Source organism: Sturnus vulgaris, chromosome 9, assembly GCF_052056855.1.
Source record: "Sturnus vulgaris isolate bStuVul1 chromosome 9, bStuVul1.hap1, whole genome shotgun sequence".
Taxonomy (NCBI): domain Eukaryota; kingdom Metazoa; phylum Chordata; class Aves; order Passeriformes; family Sturnidae; genus Sturnus; species Sturnus vulgaris.
The window spans coordinates 5,688,929-5,706,618 of NC_142251.1; the positions used below are offsets into that span (position 1 = coordinate 5,688,929).

Below are 17,690 nucleotides of genomic sequence, written 5' to 3' on the forward strand. Positions count from 1 at the left end.
TGCCCCTTTTCCCAAAGATTATTTGGCTGCAAACTGTCTTTTCATTTCTTTCTCATTTCTTTCTTTTTACTTGATTTCTCCTTTTACTTATGTTCTTCTATTACTTCTTCCTTTTATTCTCTCTTCCATCCCCTCTTCTTTTTTTCACTTAAACTTTAAAAAACTTACTCTCAGCTTCTTTCAGGCAATTTGAGATTGTTTTGTGCAGTATAATCTCTGCCCTTCATGTTCTTCCTGCAAATCCTAAAGTACCTAGAGCTCTTACTTCTGTGGAGAATACCACAGAATGAGTCCAATCAGTATTCTTCTTTCCCCTCTTGTTCTGTGAACCAGGCCATGCCACAATATTTGCCTTTGATTTCAACAAGAGCCTGTTTGGATGCTGAGGAGCTCTAGTGGCAGTGAGGAGTTGGGAAAAGTCTTTACCATGGTCAGATCAATTAAAGGTTATTTGTACATATGGGCCCTGACAATTATATGGACAAACATTGTTTATGCTACTTGAAAGCATCAGAAAGCACAAAAACAGCTTTTACTCATCAATGATACTGCAGTTGGACAAGGCTAGATTCTTCTTAAGGCATCCTGAGGTTAACAGGATGGGAGCATTGAGCTTTTCTTGAGATTAAAAGAGTTTTTCCTTACAAAATTTTCCAAGGGTTTCTGTCAAGAAACAATGAGGCTGCAGATGTTAGTGTTATTTTAGCATGAACTAAAACTTCTGAAGTCTGAGCAGATGCCTGACTGCTATGGTTAAAAAAGGTTATATTAAGAATTTGTAACACTAATGTGATATTAAACTATATAACGTTATGCAAGAATTAAGTATTTGAAAAACTATTTCTATGGAAAAAATATTTTGATTGTATGATGTTTTTCTGTACATGCAGCGAAGTTGGGTAGTGTTATAAACTGAAAAACAAATTTAACACAAGTTTTATGAGGGGAGAGTAATTCTAAGGAAAAATGCTAGTAGAAGAAAAAATAGCCATTTCATGTAGACTGGTCCTACAGATGTTCAAATGACTATTTAAATGTCATCTGATAATTTTGGTGAAAAAATGCAGAAATTCTCATGGCTTTTTTTTTATATTTAAGCTTTATAGATGTGTTTTCCCCATACCCTTCTAAACTTTTTAGACAGGTGAAATAAGCTAAGTTAGGCTGTGGTAACTGGAACATGCAAATTCTGCCTGCTCTAAAGGTATCTGTTTCAGCCCTCTTCCTAGCACACACCTTAAGTCAATCATGCACTCTTTGCTGTTTCTTTTATTCAGTTTGCAATCAAAATATGACAACAGATTTGTAGATATCAGGGACATCCCAGCTAGAACATTCTCATTATTCTGATCTTTCCTCCTATATGAACTTACTTCCTTTAGTGTTGCCAACAAGTAGTAATTGAATAGGGGAAGAAACAATTGCTGAGGATTTCTTCTTTCTTAGAAAATTGAAACTGAATTTGGTCAGAGAAAAACATTATATTACTTGGACCATATTAACTTGCTGGTTTCTACATTCTTAGATGGTCATAATTCAACTGGTCATAATTTCCTTTCCCCATATCCTCTCTTTTGGAGTGTGAAAAGACAAAGTCCAGCCCTAATTCTCAATTAAGATGCAATTGGCATACTGAGGTTTTTGAAAGTCATAATTCATCTTTCTTCTTTAGGATGATTTTCCTTACAAGTTCTGTAACATGGGGTCTTATTTCATCAACAGAGACAGTAGAGTCCCAGGCCTTTACTACTTTCCCATTGGGGTCCACCAGGTATTTCCAGAAGTTCCAGGTTGGTTCTTCTCCTGTAGAATCTACAGGGGAAAAAAAACCCCTTAAATATTAGAAAACCACATTAGCCAATTCCTGACATTTATTCATGTCAATTTGATGATTAACACTGCAGAGGAAGAAGGAATGTAAAATTAAGAGGACATTCAGACTGAATAAGATGAATTTTCTGACAGACAGCTTTAACTAGACAGTAGTCCCTTGGAGATTAATGGAAACAGGGAGGCTTGAGCCCAGAGAAAGCACAATAATCAGTGCTGAAGTGTGTGAGGGCATGTGGGGGGGCTGTGCTATAGAGATATACCTGATACAGATGAACCTTGATAGGAAAATGGCATTTGGCACGAAAATATAGCTGTAGCAGGACATGATTGCATGCTTATCCAGAATTTTCCTCCAAAAGCACTCAGTACCATGTGCTTCAGAAGATTATTTCAAGAAATGCTACATGAAGAAATAACAAACCAATTGTCCCATGTTTCCACCTAATTCTCATCTTCTACAGTTTTCCCCTTCCTGATCACATACCTTTTTACATAAGTTACACTCTTACCCTTTACTCTTCTGCCTATGTGATTAACAAAATTCCCAGGACTTTCAGATAGTTCAGGAACCTCATCCCCCTAAAAGCACAAGTACAGACGCTACAAATAAAAGAAAAATTAGCATCTTTTTTTCCGCTGTTTATAGATTGGGCAAACCTCAAAAGGAATCAGAAGTTATTTCAATGTATCCTCAAGACACAGCCAGCCCTACACTTGTAACTATGTTGTCATCGTGCTCAATAAAGACTCAGCCTCCAGCAGCCTCCCCCTGCAGGCAGGTGAGCAGGGAAACACAAGTTTTGCGAGTTTCGTGGGACATGTCTGCAGGAACAACTCTGCTGGACAAAACAGGGATGGAAGGATGTGAAGAGAATTACACGGAAATTTGGGTAGCAGAGTGATCCATTACAGACACCTGGAAGGGGGTGAGCTTGGGGTAATCAAAAATAATATCCACACTCCTTTAAATTCAGTGGGATTTGGGAGAACACTGGTGCTGGAGAGAAGCAGCAGGGATATGGTCCTTGCAGAATGCAGCTCAGGTGATAATGTGTCACACTGAGCTTTACTATATTTCATTGCTGAAAGACATTTCCTTCACATTGGGTTAAGGCTGACATTTTAATATAGTATTTAAATGGTATTTCGAGCATTTGTTTGGTGCAAGAAAAGTAGTGTCTTGGTAGGGAATATCCTGCCTTGCTGGCTGGTAAAAACCAGCAAAACCTCTTCAGATGTCAGTGCTGGCTATAAAGCAGACTGGAACTGGAGGAACTGTGCAGTGTGGCTGTTCCAGTGCTTGGGGAGGAATGAGGAAGGGAGTGAGTATTCAAGGACATCATCTAGTGCCTGGTTTCACTTTTTGCTTGTTGAATTATGAGGTGCTTCACTTCCACTTATCCTACAGCTCTAGAGACTAATCTTATAAATCCAACCTGCAGCACTTCTGTCACAGGAGGAGCACTTAGGAGGCTGCAAAGTGGAAAAAAGATGATCAGGGTGTTGTATGCCTAGAGAAGAGTATTTCAAGGCCTGTATTCTATGTAGAGGTTTATTGGACCAGCTTTTACAAGACATCTGCTATTGATGTGTCTTCATCTCTGAAGACCTTTTTGAAAGGTAAGAAAAAGGTGACAGAGAGAAATCCTGTCTTGTTCAGGAGGAGGGACTACTTGACTTCTGACCTCTTTGAGCCTGACCACTCTGTGAGTACAATCAGAGATCTCTTTTTTCTTTGGAAAGTATTTTGTGTCAGAGGACTTCTATGCAGCAGAAACAACCCTCCAGCATTCCAGGTTACTCACCAATTAAGTACTTGAAGGCAGGAATTGCACCAGCTCCACTGACTGTGATTTTGCTGAACATGGGGAAGGAGACACCATAAGTCTTTCGTGCAAAGCTCTCAATTTCTTTGTTGGTGTCTGGTTCTTGCTGCCCAAACTGATTGCAGGGGAATGCCAGCACATTGAAATGGTATGGGCCCAGGTCTCTCTGCAGCTGCTGTAAGGCCTTGTAGTGGCTGTCAGTGTATCCACACTCACTTGCAACGTTGACAACTAGAGACACCTGAAGAACAAGACAGCACATTTAAAAATGTGTCGCACCTGTCAATTTTCCAACAGGCAGCCTGGAATGCAGACTAATTAAAAAAAAAAAAGTCTAAGGAATTGTGACTGAACACATATTTGAAACTTCATTGAGCTCTGTTCACAAGAGGAAGATTTAATATTTCTTTTATGTGTTCCTCTTTGGCAAGCACTAAGATGATCAACCAGCTGCTAAGCAATCTTAATCTTCAGTTTGCTGAGAATCTGAGCTTCTCCATTCTGCCTTTTGGGCAGTTTCTAAGCATAATTAAGAAGTGACCATCTAGCTAAGACATAGCAAGTACTTGCAAATAAATGTAATTTTTGTGGTTTATTTATCTGTTGTGAAGCATCTGCTCTGCAGCATGTTTCCTTCCTCTAAATGTAAAGCCCTTGCAGAAGTGGCTGATCCATTTATCATTGCTAGTGTAGATGTCTTGACCTGGAAGTTAATAGAAACAATTACAGGATTTGGGGTTGGTCTGTGCAGTGTGAGCTGTAAAATTTCCCATCACCTCTAGAGTATATCTACTCAGTTGTGACAAAATGACAACAGGTTTTGCATAAAGGTCTGCTGCCTCAATTAGAGATTGCCAGAAGTGAAGGCTGCCCACTATCCTGGGCTCTGCAGTGGATCATGTTCAATGCATTGTGTCAGTCAGATATGAGCACCAGGCATGTGCCTCCCAGCACAGATCCAGCTGAGAGTGAGCACTACAGGAACAACAGAATTTATTGGGGATATTAAGTTGCCTAACCCTGAACTAACACATATTCCAGTTTCTCAAAGCCTTGAAGAATTTTTCATTGGTTTTTGAGATAATTTTAGCCTTAAATAACTTCTAGAATTTTAGACTTAGAGTTTTGTTATTCTCATGAATTTTGTGTGAGTTGCCACTCATTCTACATAAATTGAGTCCATTCTAATACTTTCATACAAAAGTATTTAAGGAGATAGGATGTGTGAAATAAATTATATTTTGTGAAAAATAAATGGCTCCGTGTGCATAGTGGTTTTAAAGCCAGAAAACAAACTGGCATATAAAGGTACATATCTGAGTAATATATGGGATCATAAGGTGAAACGTGTAGAAGGGATAGGAATGAGGAAAGAAAATTTAAGGGGATGTTGGTATTTGTAATTTCTTATATTAAACATTAACACTGACATTGTGTATTTTCTACTTTGTATAACTGTATGGCTATCATACAACCATGGAATATCCTGAGTTGGAAGGACCCATGAGTATCAACACAGTCCAGCTACTGAATTTAAAGTGGATTTGGAGTGGCACTGTTCTCCCTAGAAGACAGGTAATCTTTCAAAGCACATGTTGGTGTAATCATCTTTGTGGTGCAGTGTCAACAGGATACAATCTAAACAACTGTTTTACAGCTGTATATGAACTATGACCTGCAGCAATCTCACCTCCAAATCATCACTTGCATTCAGCAAGCTTTGTCTGACATCTTACATTCAATCTCCTAAAACAGCCAAAGTTATGGCATATAATTAGATTTTTTTTCAGAGAAGAGGTAATAATTTTATGATGCATTCCTGTTGCAGACTCTCAGCATTTGAAACAGAATTTGTATGTTGGACATAAAAAATAACTATTGGCAATTCTATTCTTTTCAAATAACCTATTTATCAAGCATAGTGATAACTGTGGTTTAGTATTAGTTTAGCATGAAGTAAAGATAAATTGTATCACTAAGACCTGAAGTCACATGCAGTTCTTCCATATTAAATTTTAGAAGCTTTTTAAAGTATAGTTTAAGGCTTGGAATTTTCATTATGCAGAAGTATTCATACACCCTACTGACTTCACCTCTATTGGTACCTTCTCTCAAATAGAAGGGAAATGTGAGAATTTGTCATTGGAGGTTTGGGGGGAATAAGGTTGTGTAGCTATTGTGTTTATATTAAAACAGATATGAAAGATACCAGTGAAATTGCCAGTGAAAACAATTAAGCTTTTATAACTTACTTGATTTTAAGTAAAAAGAGGGCTTGAAAGAGTTCACTCAAAAAGAAACAACTATTTTAATTCATAGCTGTTAAAAAACGGTGGTTGCTTGGCACGGTGGTGAAAGGCTTGAGAGCTCACAGTGACAACAGTGACAATAGTTCCATACACACAGCCCCAGAAGAAATGGAAACTGTACTCAGCATTTCTTGGGATGGCAGACACATTATATTTCTCTTTTTTCCTTAGAAAAATGCATTCTCTAGAGTAACTGAATTCTTCAATTCTGAACTCCCTAATTTAATAGTGCAAACCTCTTAAAAATATAAGTAACATATATAATGAAAAATGTTGTGATCTATTAGTATTTCTCAATGAATACTTAAAATTATTCTTTAAAAATCTTTCCTGAGTTATCTTTCAGATGTCCAGTATTAGAAGTGATTTCATGTGTTGATTTTTTTTAGTCTGTATTTAATTTTTAATAAATAACAGTCACTCTTCTTGCTCTCACGTAGAGGCTGTACTTTGACTTCTTACAACTATTAATGATTTAAATTAAGTCCAATATGCCTGACTTTAGGCTCTGAGAGTGCAAGTCAAGCACACCACCTAGTGTGCAGTGCAAACAGTTCAATGGACCTCACAAGAACTATTTCATTCCAGCTGAATTCTTTATCAGCTGTTGTCTGACCTCTTAAAACCATCATTCCCTTTGCTTCGAAAAGCCATGCATTCTAGCAGTGAACTCATTTATTTAACACTGCACTCTTTTTGCTTTACTTCATGTTCACACCAGGGTGCCTCCTTTAGGGAAAAATCTTGGCACATTTTTAGGAATCTGTCTCAGCTTCAAGTAACCCTTTGTGGATCTGTCAGCAGAGACAGCAGATATTGGGGTTTCAGACTGAGAAATTCTTAACTGGCTCCATGTAACTGATGGAAGAACCAGTGAAAAATGTCAGATGGCACCAACTCACTGAGCTGTCACCTTCAATAGCAAATTTGTGCAGTAATTTGGTGGCTGTGCATTTATCCACACTAAGTAAAGCCACATTCTCAGACTGCAGTGAGCCCGAGTCCAAAGTGCCTTAGCAGTACTTTCAATAATAATATTTAGTTTAAAATAATACTTCAATTGTAGTGCCTAATGTTTTGCCATGATTATAGTACCTATGGTTCAAGATTTCCAAAGGCACTGCACTGACACTGTTTAATTCCACCCCAGCACACTGTGCTTAGCTGGGGGGTGGATTGGTACCATTGCATCCAGATAGGCACAAACACAGCAGGGAACAGTTGATGTTTGGGAGTTCTGACTCCCAAATAGGTACTATTTTGGTAAGAATACTGCCTCTTACAGCATATCAGATACAGATCATATAATAAAATATAAGATTCTTGAATTAGATTAGGTAGAAAATTAATCTTATTTGGATCCTCTTGATTCTTGTCCAGCCATAATCACCGTCCTTCATTTTTAATGGAGATGAGTGATGGGTCAACAGTTTATGGTAGCATGGAAAAACCACAGAAGGATGGCCTCCACAACACCGTGAGCCAGACAGTTTTTTGATCTATTTCGGTTGTGGAACTCTTTTCTCAGTGGTAATAGTCCTCCCTTTCTTTACTATATAACAGAGGGTAGTTGTGGTTCGTATCAAGATACACTCAAACAGAAAGTGAATTCATAACAATCAGTCTTTTTTTTTCTTACTATGAAAAAATTGTTTCCATTATCTGAATAGACATAAGTTTATATTAATAATGATTTATTGAAGAATGATCCTGTCACTGCACTGATTGTTTATATTTAGCACGGCTCTTGTGGTTTTAAAATTAGCACACTTTATTAATTTTTTTAGAGTCTGGAAGCCTTTGGATTTTTTTCAATTCCTAGCAAGTTTCTTGACTACCAATTAAATAATTATTTAAATCAATTAGCTGAGTGACTTGAAGAAAATTAGCTGAGTGAATTGAAGAAAATGTCTTCTCTACATCTGCCAGAAAGCTTAAGGCTGGTAAAAGCTGGTTTAGCAATTAACAGACCATTGTTCCAGGAGCTAACTAGTGACTCACTTTCCTTAAAACACCACCAGCTCACACATAGTACTTTAATAATATTTGATTTCTTTTAATAGCTTTAAAATATTATGATGAGCCCATGCCTTAACATTACTTATCTAACTGTGGATTTAAGCAAATTTATTTTAAGAAATAAATGGGAGCTTTAATTAACCTTTTCCTATCTTGATACTGAGTTCTGACAACATAACGACAGAAAGGGATGTGTTTTATTGCTGTAATTTTCTTTAAACTTGTGCACATACATTATCAAAGAGCAGGTAGCCTGAACATTAATACAAATCTATCTTTTATTCAGCACAGAAACTCAATGTCACTTTTTTTGGAGTAAACTATTCCATGTGGCCTAGCAGAGATCAAAGAATACCACTCATCAATGGCATTATCTTTCCCAGATACAGCTCTAGAGCTCCCCTTTATGAAACCAGCCATGCCTCGAGGGTGGCCTGGAACCACACAGCACTGGGATCCAGCACACACCCTGAGCCTGCCTGTTTATGAGATTCCAAACCAGACTCTGCAGCCTGTTCCAGAGGGGATGAACACCCCCAGCCCTCTGCAGAGTGGCTGGAAGGAATTCTTCCAAGTTCCCCCTTAACTCCTTTCCATGTGGATTCTGGCCCTGAGATAGAGAAGCTACAGGTGGTATTTGCTTATTCAGATTAGTAGATGATGTGCAGACAAAACATGCCCCAGTAACAGGATTTATTGACAGAGCCTTTGGAAGGAGCTCATTTAAAAAGCACAAATATTGCTCAATATTAAACAGATTCCATGTTTTTCTCCAACATAGTTATTTGAGTGGGCATGAGACCAGTTTTACTGTATCTTAGTTGTGAATGGAGGGGGATGAGGACTTTGACCTCTCATTTGGTCCAAATCCACCAGTACCCCTTTCTGCTGAGCTCGAAAAAAAAAAATGCATCTCCCGATATAGTTTCTCTGTCTTCCTGCCAATGTTTTAGCGACCTGCTGTGGACCAGTATTGCTGCCTTTTGGGGCAGCAGCAAAATTATTGGACTGTCTGGCTGTATCACAGATGTGTCACTTGAGTGCTAAGAGTGGTACTTGTGGGATTTATGTCGATTTTAGCTTCTATAATTTGTGAAAGTATTAAGCATAATGAGTGTGCCAAGTTCTCTTTTCACTCTTCCATAGGTACCTACCATCTTTTCTAGATGATCAAGCCACTAATCAAATAAAATGAAATAAAATCATATTATAGCCAGGGACATTGTTTTAAAATGGTATGGGAATACTTAATGTAATATGCAAATACAATTTAGAAGACATCACAAAAGCATACGTGCTTTCATCTACGTCCCTGTCTTCATATCGCTGTCACACTGAACGGCGAGAGAGTAATTTGCATGATGTTGTTACAATTTCACTACACTCTGATACTTTGTAATGTCTCATGTTTTTACTAACTACGTTGAAATCTGTTAACTCCATTAGCCACGGATCAAATCCCTTTTTTTTTTTTTAATGTAGATCATTAAAAAGGAATGGGATTTAGGTAAGAATAACACACAAGAAGTCATGCAGTTAAAGGGCAGAAATAAACTCTAAAAGTAAGTTATACAAAGACACAAACTTCCTGAGGTTCCAATGGAACAGGCAGAATCCAGAGCAATCCATCCTGCTGCAAGAACGGCAGGAGGGCAGCATTCCCTGCCTGCCACGTCTACAGGCGGCTGCAGCAGGAGAAGACGCGGACACACACGGGGGTTAGACTGCAAACGCTTTATTGAAGAGGAGCCTGTGTTAGCCAGACGTGTTGGCCAAAGGGCAGAGCCTCAGAGTGAGCAGCCCAGATGCACACGCGTGTGCACCGGGGCTCCGAGCTCTCTCCCCCGCGCTCGCCCCGCGGACATGCAAGGGCTGCCTGTTAGTGAGCCCGGGCGGGAGCCGCCCCTCCCCGCCGCACTTACCGAGCCCCTGTACTTCTCCAGAGACACAAGCTTGCCCCTGATGTTTACAACTTTGAAAGTGTAAAAATCAGGCTCCTTCTGCCGCGTAGCGGAAAAGGCTAAGAGCAGGAGCGCTGCAATTGCGAGGAGCATGGCTAGAGGGATGAGGAGGACTTTGGGGAAGGAGGAGGCAGGCTGGTGCTCCACACTGCCCTCCGGGTCCAGCATGCTGCACGGCCGCCGCGCTCTGCCCGGCCCCGGCGCGGCCGCGCTGCCGCAAACGCCTCGCTGCTGCAAACGGGCCTTTTGCGGCACCCGGAGCTCTGCCCGCGCCGGGACGGCTCCCCGGAGGATGCACACGCTCCCAAACGGAGCGTTTCGTGGTGCAAGCTGAATGCTTATGGGTTTAAAGCACTAGCTGGCTCAGTCTGTGGGATGCCGGTCGCAGAACTGCGGAATATTTTGGGTTGGAAGGCACCCACAAGGATCGCTGAGTCCAACTCTCCCATACAGGGATCAAAGCGATGACCTTGGTGCCACTAAAGATCTTGTTTTAACTATATCGTTGTGATTTTTGATGGTATAGCAAAGGCCCTTTTTTCTGCGCTCTAACTATAGCATGTAGTGACAACGGTGTAATGTCAAAGGACAGCAGTGGCTTGGTTGCTACTGGTTACGCAGGCGAGTGCTCCGAACGAGAGACACAGCACACAGTCAGCAAAACCAGAATCACCAACAAGCCACATGAAACAGCCACATCAGCCAGGCCTGCAGGAAATTCAGCTCTGCATGCACCTGGCTGGTGAGAAATGACTGGCCAGACCACTGGTGTCACTGTGTAAGATGGGAGAATCCACACTACTGGAGGGTTTTCAAGCAAGAAAGAGCCATAAAGCATCAGGAACTGAGTTTGCTATCAGAGTTCAGACATTCAGAGCCAAAACACTGCCTCAATGCACTGATGTCATCCTTGGGTTGTCTGCAAAAAAATGCCATTTGTACAGTTTGCTACTATGCCTGCTGGAAGAAAAGGATTTGTACTTACAAAGTAACAACAATAGAAAGCTTTTGATGGTCATTGATTTCTTCTTGGACCAAGAAACCAGTCAGCCATGGATAGCTATGATTCTGATAGCTCCTGGCAAAAAAAAGGAAAATGCAGTGATTTACAGAAAACAATTAAGAGTGGCTCCAAGGCATATTGGAAATTTATCTTCTGAAGAGCAAATTACATTTTGTAATCTCACTTCGTGTTTGTTTTTTTTTAAAAACTAAATTTTGGTTGATCTTTGACATTTTGATTAAATTTGCTTAGGTAATTCAAGCATGACTGGCATTACTGTAAGGGAAGAAGCCATATATAGCTAGTTGAAAAACTTATTTACAGTTTTTAATAATTTCAGGTTTTTCACTTTTTTTTAAAATGTATTTCAGTTTAAGTAGACACCCAACATCAAGAAATAATGTAATATGCTACAAAAATATACAGATGGATAGATGGAAAATCTTCTGCCATGCTCTCTACAGGAAAGATACACTGTGATGAGAATGTGAAGCTCTTTGCAGATAAGTTTCCTGACTGTAGTATTGACCAGGATGACAGTCAAGCATGATTTCATCATTTTATAAATAAATTATCTTAAATTATCTAAGAAGTTTTAGAGTTTCTTCAGACACATCTGGAGAAAGAGAACGGGGCTTTATTACAGTGTATACATTTTATAAGATTTTTAAAACCTACTAAATTCTAAAAAAAATCTTAAAAAATCATTCAATTGATGATCAGAATAAGCTTCATTTACATTTTTGAGGAATAATATTTTAGTTGCTTGGTATAGGACTAAAAATGAGTCATACAGCAATGTAAGAAGCAAGTTTTTCTTTAGAAAGGGACTTTATAAAATCTACTTCCTATAGCTTTGTGATTATCATCTCTGATTTCTAGATAAAATTTAGTGGCTTTCAGAGTCATATTTTCTCCATAAATTGAGCCCTGAATCTGAAAGTTTTTGATCTCTAGCATTGAATTGGCAATTCTTTAAATAATGGCCTGCTGGCAGTAGAACTCTGCTTCCTCTTTTAGTGCCATGTTTCTATATTGCTCCCTGCAATAAAACATTCTTTAACATCAGCAACGAAGGAGACATTGTTCCTGAACACAGAGAAAGAGACTATGTCAAAGACTGTTGGCTTTATGCTGGTGCAAGTTTTCAGAGCCAGACTGCACCACCAGTTCATATTAAAGTCTGTCCAACTATTTGAAGGAAATATGCCAGTCAGGTTTGCAAACTGGCGTGTGTTTGCTCACTAGCATGTCGCAATGTTGATCTAGGAGGACTGTATTCAGCAGCAAGTATAATCTAGTTACTTCTGCAATTTACTCTTTGGCCTACTAAACCTAATAAAATCTTTGTCAAATAGATTGGAATAGGCTGGAAGCACCATCCAGTTAACCTCAGCTGCCCTCATGGCAGCACTGCAGTTTCTGTTGCTGCTGCCCTGGACTGACCCATGTCCCTAAAGGTGAATCCCATGAGCAATACCCTGAGCTAACCAGTCCTAATTTTGTAAAGCATGAACTTCAAGTGAACCAAAAAAAAGACCCAAAAAACAAACCAGGTTACCTCTAAGGATTATGCTGACTTAACAATACATTCAGAAGTATGTCTTGTCAGTATTTATAGAATCCTGTATTACAGATTTTGCAACTTTTGTTTGCCTACACAAACTCCCTGAGGTGGTGTTTCCAGCATTACTATTCATATTACTTTTAATCGTTTCCTTTGAACCCCTTTCATAGTTCAACACTGATCTTTTACGTGCCTTGTTTTCCTGGAAAGACCTCCTTAGCCTGAGCTAGGAAGTGCCAACAACATGACAATTCACTGCCAAAAAGGGGTAATACTGGATCGCAGAGGGATTTGCTTCAGACAAGCACTTGCCAGTGCCTTTAGGTCACCGTCCAGCACTGCCAAGAGCCGGCAGGCTGGCTCTTCTCCCCGGAGACCTGCGGATCTGCCAGCAGACACGCTGGCCAAGCCACTGTCCCTGGCTGCTGCCGGGGCCAGCTTCATAGCCAAGGTCAGGGAGCCTGGAGTCATTTCCTCAGGTCTCTGGAGCACACTTGCCCTTCTCCATCGAGCACAGGAGGAGGGGGAGATGCCCTGAGGAAGAGGGGATCAAGGCTCGGGCTCCAGCGAGCCCTAACCTGCTCCATAGGGCCTGGGGAGCAGATGCTCATCCCTCTCCTGACAGGCGCGTGTAGTGAGGAGGGGCCGGCCCCTTTGCCGTGCCTGCAGGGAGAGGACCAGAGGAAATGGTTCTATGCTGATACACGGGAGATTCTGATTAGATACTAAGAAAAAAATTGTTCCCTGCTAGGGTGGTCAGGCATTGAACAGGCTGCCCTTTGGAGTCATCATCCCTGGAGGTGTTTAGAGGCGTCCGGACCTGGCGCTGGGTGCTGTGGTTGTAGTGGCTGTGGGGATACAGCGGCAGTGCTGGGTGCACGCTTGGACTGGCTGATCTTAAAGGTCTCTTCCAACCTTGCTGATTCTATACGTAAGAAGAGGCCTGGGAAGAGAAACAAGGGGGAAAACTAGGATGGCTGTTGGGGGATAATTAAGAAATAAAAATATGCTGCTAATTCCCTCATCCCCGCTGGCCGCTGTGGCACTGGGGGAGGGAGGCCCTGAACGCCGGGGGAGACGGGGAGGGGGGGGATCGTCGGCCCCTCAGCACGGGGGAGGTCCCGAAGCACGGAGGGCTCCCCAGCAGGGCCAGGGCAGCGCGGGCACCGTGCCCGGCTCGGTCCCCGCCGCCGCCGCCGCCCCGCAGCGCCGCCGCCCTCGGGGCGCTCCCGCCCGCCTTCGCCCCACAATGCACCGCGCCGCTGACATGGCGGCCGGGCCGGACTGAGTCGCTGCCGTCGGGGCCTGCAGCAGCCGCAGCCGGGCATGGCGGGGGCGCCGCGCCGGCTCCGCTAGCGCCGCACACAGGTACCGGGGCCCGGGGGCTCCCCGCGGCCGGGGGCGGCGGCCCGGGGAAAGGCGGGCTCGAGGGGTCCTGTCCGCGCCGGCACCCCCCGCCCCAGCCCTGCCCCGCCTCGACGGCCCGCCACGGCCTCGGGCCCCGCGCCGGGCGGGGGGGAGCGCCGGGGTCCGCGGCGCGGGGGCCGCCCCAAGGTCAGCGGGGGGCCGGGGCCGCCCCCGGGGGCGCATCCGGGCCGGAGCTGGTGCGTGCGGTTTGTTGTTCGCACGCCCTGTGGAATTAAATAATGCGGGGGGGAGAGACCACCGCAGTCGGTGAGGCCGTGGGGAAATGCCCCGTGTGCGGGGCTGCCCTCGAGAGCCGTGCCCGCTCCGCCGTGAGAGGTTCTCCTTTCCGTGGATTACGATCTGCCTGGAGTGACACCCAGGCATCCCTTCGCCGACGTGGTTGTGCTCTTTTGTTGGTTTATTTTGTATACAAATGCAGCTGAACGACTTTGCTGCTTTTGCAATATGTTGTAATTTGCCAGTTGGCTGAATGTGTCATATTACCTGAGGCCTCCTGGCTTTTAAGGTTGTTTCTGGGTCTATCAAAGGAGGATGAGCTCGTAACACACAGAGAAACAATTTAATCGGATTTAAGCTAAGGTAGAGATTAGTACATTAAAAAGATACTTGTATCTAAGTGTGGCTCTAACATTTTTTTTAATATCCATGCCACCTTCATGTTACTTGGCTTCCTGAGCATCGTGCCCTGGATTCAGGGGTCGTTGCATTTGCTTGAAAATAGAAGATACATGTTGTTTGTGCTTTTGACTTGTGCTCCCGGTTTCAGTGGTTGCTTTTCGGATGGTCTGACCCCAGATAGTTATGACATAATTATTTCCGTGACAAGAAAAGTAAGCCAGCCATGGAACCATGACTTAATTACAGTACCTGGCAGAAGATGCTATATTAGGAGTAAGAGGTCTCTTTTACAAATGCCAGTTTTGCAATGAGCTTTTTTTAATCATTTTTCTACTTAACTTTAGTGGAAACCTTCATAAAATTAATTTTGTGATAAAATTACCGTTTCCCAGAACATATACTGGGATATGTTCCCAGAAGGTAGACACGGAGGGATCAGAAAGTTCCTCCTGTGTTCTGTTCTTGCACAGAGGACAGCTGGGACTTTCTTCTCATACCTCAGCTTGCAGTGGTAAAGAAACTGCTGGATGCCACGGGACACCTGCACTGTGCAGGGCATTCATCCGGTGCTCCCTCTGAAGGGAATTGCTGCAATGGGCAGAAAGAAAGGGGAGCAGGATTTCCCTCTGTCGTACTTGAAAGCAAGATATTCCTGAGAAGCTTCTCTTAACTGTCCTGAGGATCTGCTTGTCAGTCATGGTTCAGGGTTACTGTATTCGTGTTGACACCATAAGGCAATTTGTCTGAGAGTATATGCTGTGTTCAAGTTGCAATCCTGGCTTTTTAAACTTTACAAAACATTTCTACTAAATTAAGTTTATTTTTGTCACTATCTTAGTGAAATAATGCAATGCTGGTATTGACTTCTACTGACAACTCATAGAAAGAAGGATCCTGCAATTTGCTTAATGGGTTAATTTGCACAATGGAAGCAATCCATTGGAAGTCAACATTTCTGGTGCTTTTGGCACATTAATACTGTTTTGTATATCGCTTGATAAATTGTTTATCTTAGAAGTACAAAAGACCTAAATTTTGTAACAATGCACATGAATTTAATTTTTACTCATTATTTTATATTCACAGAAATGTGTGTGTACTCATACTGTATCCTTGGTTTGTAATTTTGGTTCTAAGGTTTCAGAAAGTCTTTGGAAAAATCCCAGTTTATCAGATGTTCTTATTTTCATTTCTGTTGATGCATGAAATACTACTGCCAGCAAGAAGTAACTTTCAGATTTTAGTTTTTGGTGTCAGCAAAGCTTGACATGAGAGTCTGGAGTCAGTTTTGTGTTACAAACAATTGTGACTCAGTCCACTGAGTGTGGCTGTGCTCTTGACAGCTTTCCTGAAGTCGTGATTTTCAGCATGTTTCTTCCAGTAGAGAAAGTGCTGGATGCTGGTGAATAAGGATACTGGTAGAAGATCTATTTGCTTTCACTGTGGTTTGTGAACTGCTTTGCAGCTGGTGTGAAGCAGTTCAAAGACCATCCCTTCCTCAAGGATTCCAGTTTGGATGAAGGGCTCACTGTTGCTTAAATACAAGATCCAGATAAGCTTCTATGCCACAATACATACTGCTGTGTTGTCATTTAGCTTAGCACTGAGCATAAGTGGAGGTTAAGATCAAGGTGAAAAAGTTGGTTTCAGTGTGTGGCTGCCATTTAAACTAGTTTTGTGGTCATTTGGGGCCTCTGGAAGCCTCTGAAAGGCTCTAAACCAGTGCAGTGCTGTATTGTGCTTTCCCAGCCTCCTCATGGGTACTTGGACTGATGTTGTGTGTGTTTATTTCTGAAGTTAGAGTTCCCTTGTATCAGTTCCTGCTCTGCTCTCAGCATGAATGGTGCAGTATATGGGAGATTCGGGGCAGGTGCTGTCCCTCTTCCAGCTTCACCTTTTGCTGCAGGTGGGTCTGAGGTGTAAAGGACTATTGCAGTAAAACCTAGGATCAGAACCAAAATGTACAAAAGCATGAGGAGCCTGTATGAAATAGAGGGGTAGGGGAGACAGTTGTAACACAGCTGGTGTGACTGAGAGAGGATGGATGGCTTTCCCGAGCTTGGCACAGGAGGCAGCAGCAGTAGTAGGGTCAGAAAGAGGTAGTTCTTGGTGTTGGGTGACGTTAGTTTTTCTCACCTTCTCGGTGAGTCATACAGTGCTGTAGAAAAAACAGTGAGTCAATGCAGAGTAATCTGTAACAAGCATATCCCTTATGGATCTCCCATTCAGCATATTTTGCTCACTTCATAATTTAATTGTAAGTACCATACGTAGGTACAAATATCTAAGTTTTGTATCAGCCAAAGCCTTTCTTGTTACCTCATTTTTTCAGCAGTACTTTTGTAAATCGATATCATCCTGTTACATTGTTACATATTTTTACCTGTGTTTATATACACACACAGTTATTTATCTAATGATGACTCTTTAGAAGTTTTCAATCGTCCACATTGTAAATACAGCATCAGAGCTTCCTATCTTCACTGAGCCCAGAGTGCCAGTTTTGTTACATCCTTGATTTGTGCATTAGAAGTTCATGTGCACTGTGCTGACTTCCTTCTGGGTAGATTTTGGCAGTATTACACTTACTAGGATAAATTCTATAACCTGTAGTAGGTGGGAATCCTGGAACATTATGTAGCACTTATGTTTGTTACTAAGAATACCCATGGGTTTAGTGCTGGTGGAGTCTGAAGCGCTTTAGTGGCCAGTAATCTCTCATAGTTTTAAGTACTTTGGAAAAACATCGAGCATAGGTAGTAGTTTGTACTAAGTTATGTCTAGTTAATCATAACCAAACATAAATGTGTGATAATTTTTTAAAACTATTGACAAAGAACATGGGAGAGGTTTGAATGATTTGTAGAAGTTCTCAGACAGAAAAATGGGCCTAAGGCTGTAAATAGTCAGAAAAGACCCCCTCCCCACCCCAGCATATTAGGGGTGTCCATAGACATCACCTGTGTTGCACTCTGAGCAGAGTGCAGAAAACCTTTCCTATTGTTCCTGACTGTGGCTGTAACTTTTTTTTGCAGAATTTCCTTTTATTTTTGTTGAGGAAGTTGAGCTGGACTGTATTGGTAATGAGGCGAGGGGGGCACTGAGGTTAATCACCCCACTTACTGT

General features: G+C 42.0%; 2 protein-coding genes across 4 annotated transcripts in view; one reads left to right on the forward strand and one right to left on the reverse strand.

Moving 5' to 3' along the window:
• Window positions 1-1,249: 1,249 nt before the first annotated feature.
• Window positions 1,250-10,175, reverse strand: GPX7 (glutathione peroxidase 7). The gene is made up of 3 exons (XM_014870685.2): window positions 9,910-10,175; window positions 3,639-3,900; window positions 1,250-1,812 (listed from the first exon to the last, which is right to left on the reverse strand). The coding sequence occupies exons 1-3, from the start codon at window positions 10,114-10,116 to the stop codon at window positions 1,649-1,651; spliced, it is 633 nt and encodes a 210-aa protein (XP_014726171.1). The 5' UTR covers window positions 10,117-10,175; the 3' UTR covers window positions 1,250-1,648.
• TUT4 (terminal uridylyl transferase 4) overlaps window positions 5,084-17,690 on the forward strand; it is a 52,775-nt gene continuing 40,168 nt past the window's right edge. For 2 of the 3 annotated variants that reach the window (XM_014870629.2, XM_014870631.2), the window contains exon 1: window positions 13,758-13,886. The gene's annotated coding sequence lies outside the window, so the exon portion shown is untranslated. Of the gene's footprint in view, window positions 5,235-13,757; window positions 13,887-17,690 lie in introns of those variants that run through there. The other variant, XM_088169690.1, reaches the window with a different exon arrangement.

What these genes read in the sequence shown, in the direction of transcription:
- GPX7 (XM_014870685.2), bottom strand. Translation starts at nt 10,116, where the DNA reads ATGCTGGACCCGGAGGGCAGTGTGGAGCACCAGCCTGCCTCCTCCTTC. An exon ending in TGGAGAAGTACAGGGGCTCG is followed by an intron (nt 3,901 to 9,909) that starts GTAAGTGCGGCG and finishes CTTGTTCTTCAG; the next exon opens with GTGTCTCTAGTTGTCAACGT. An exon ending in TGCCTTCAAGTACTTAATTG is followed by an intron (nt 1,813 to 3,638) that starts GTGAGTAACCTG and finishes TTTCCCCTGTAG; the next exon opens with ATTCTACAGGAGAAGAACCA.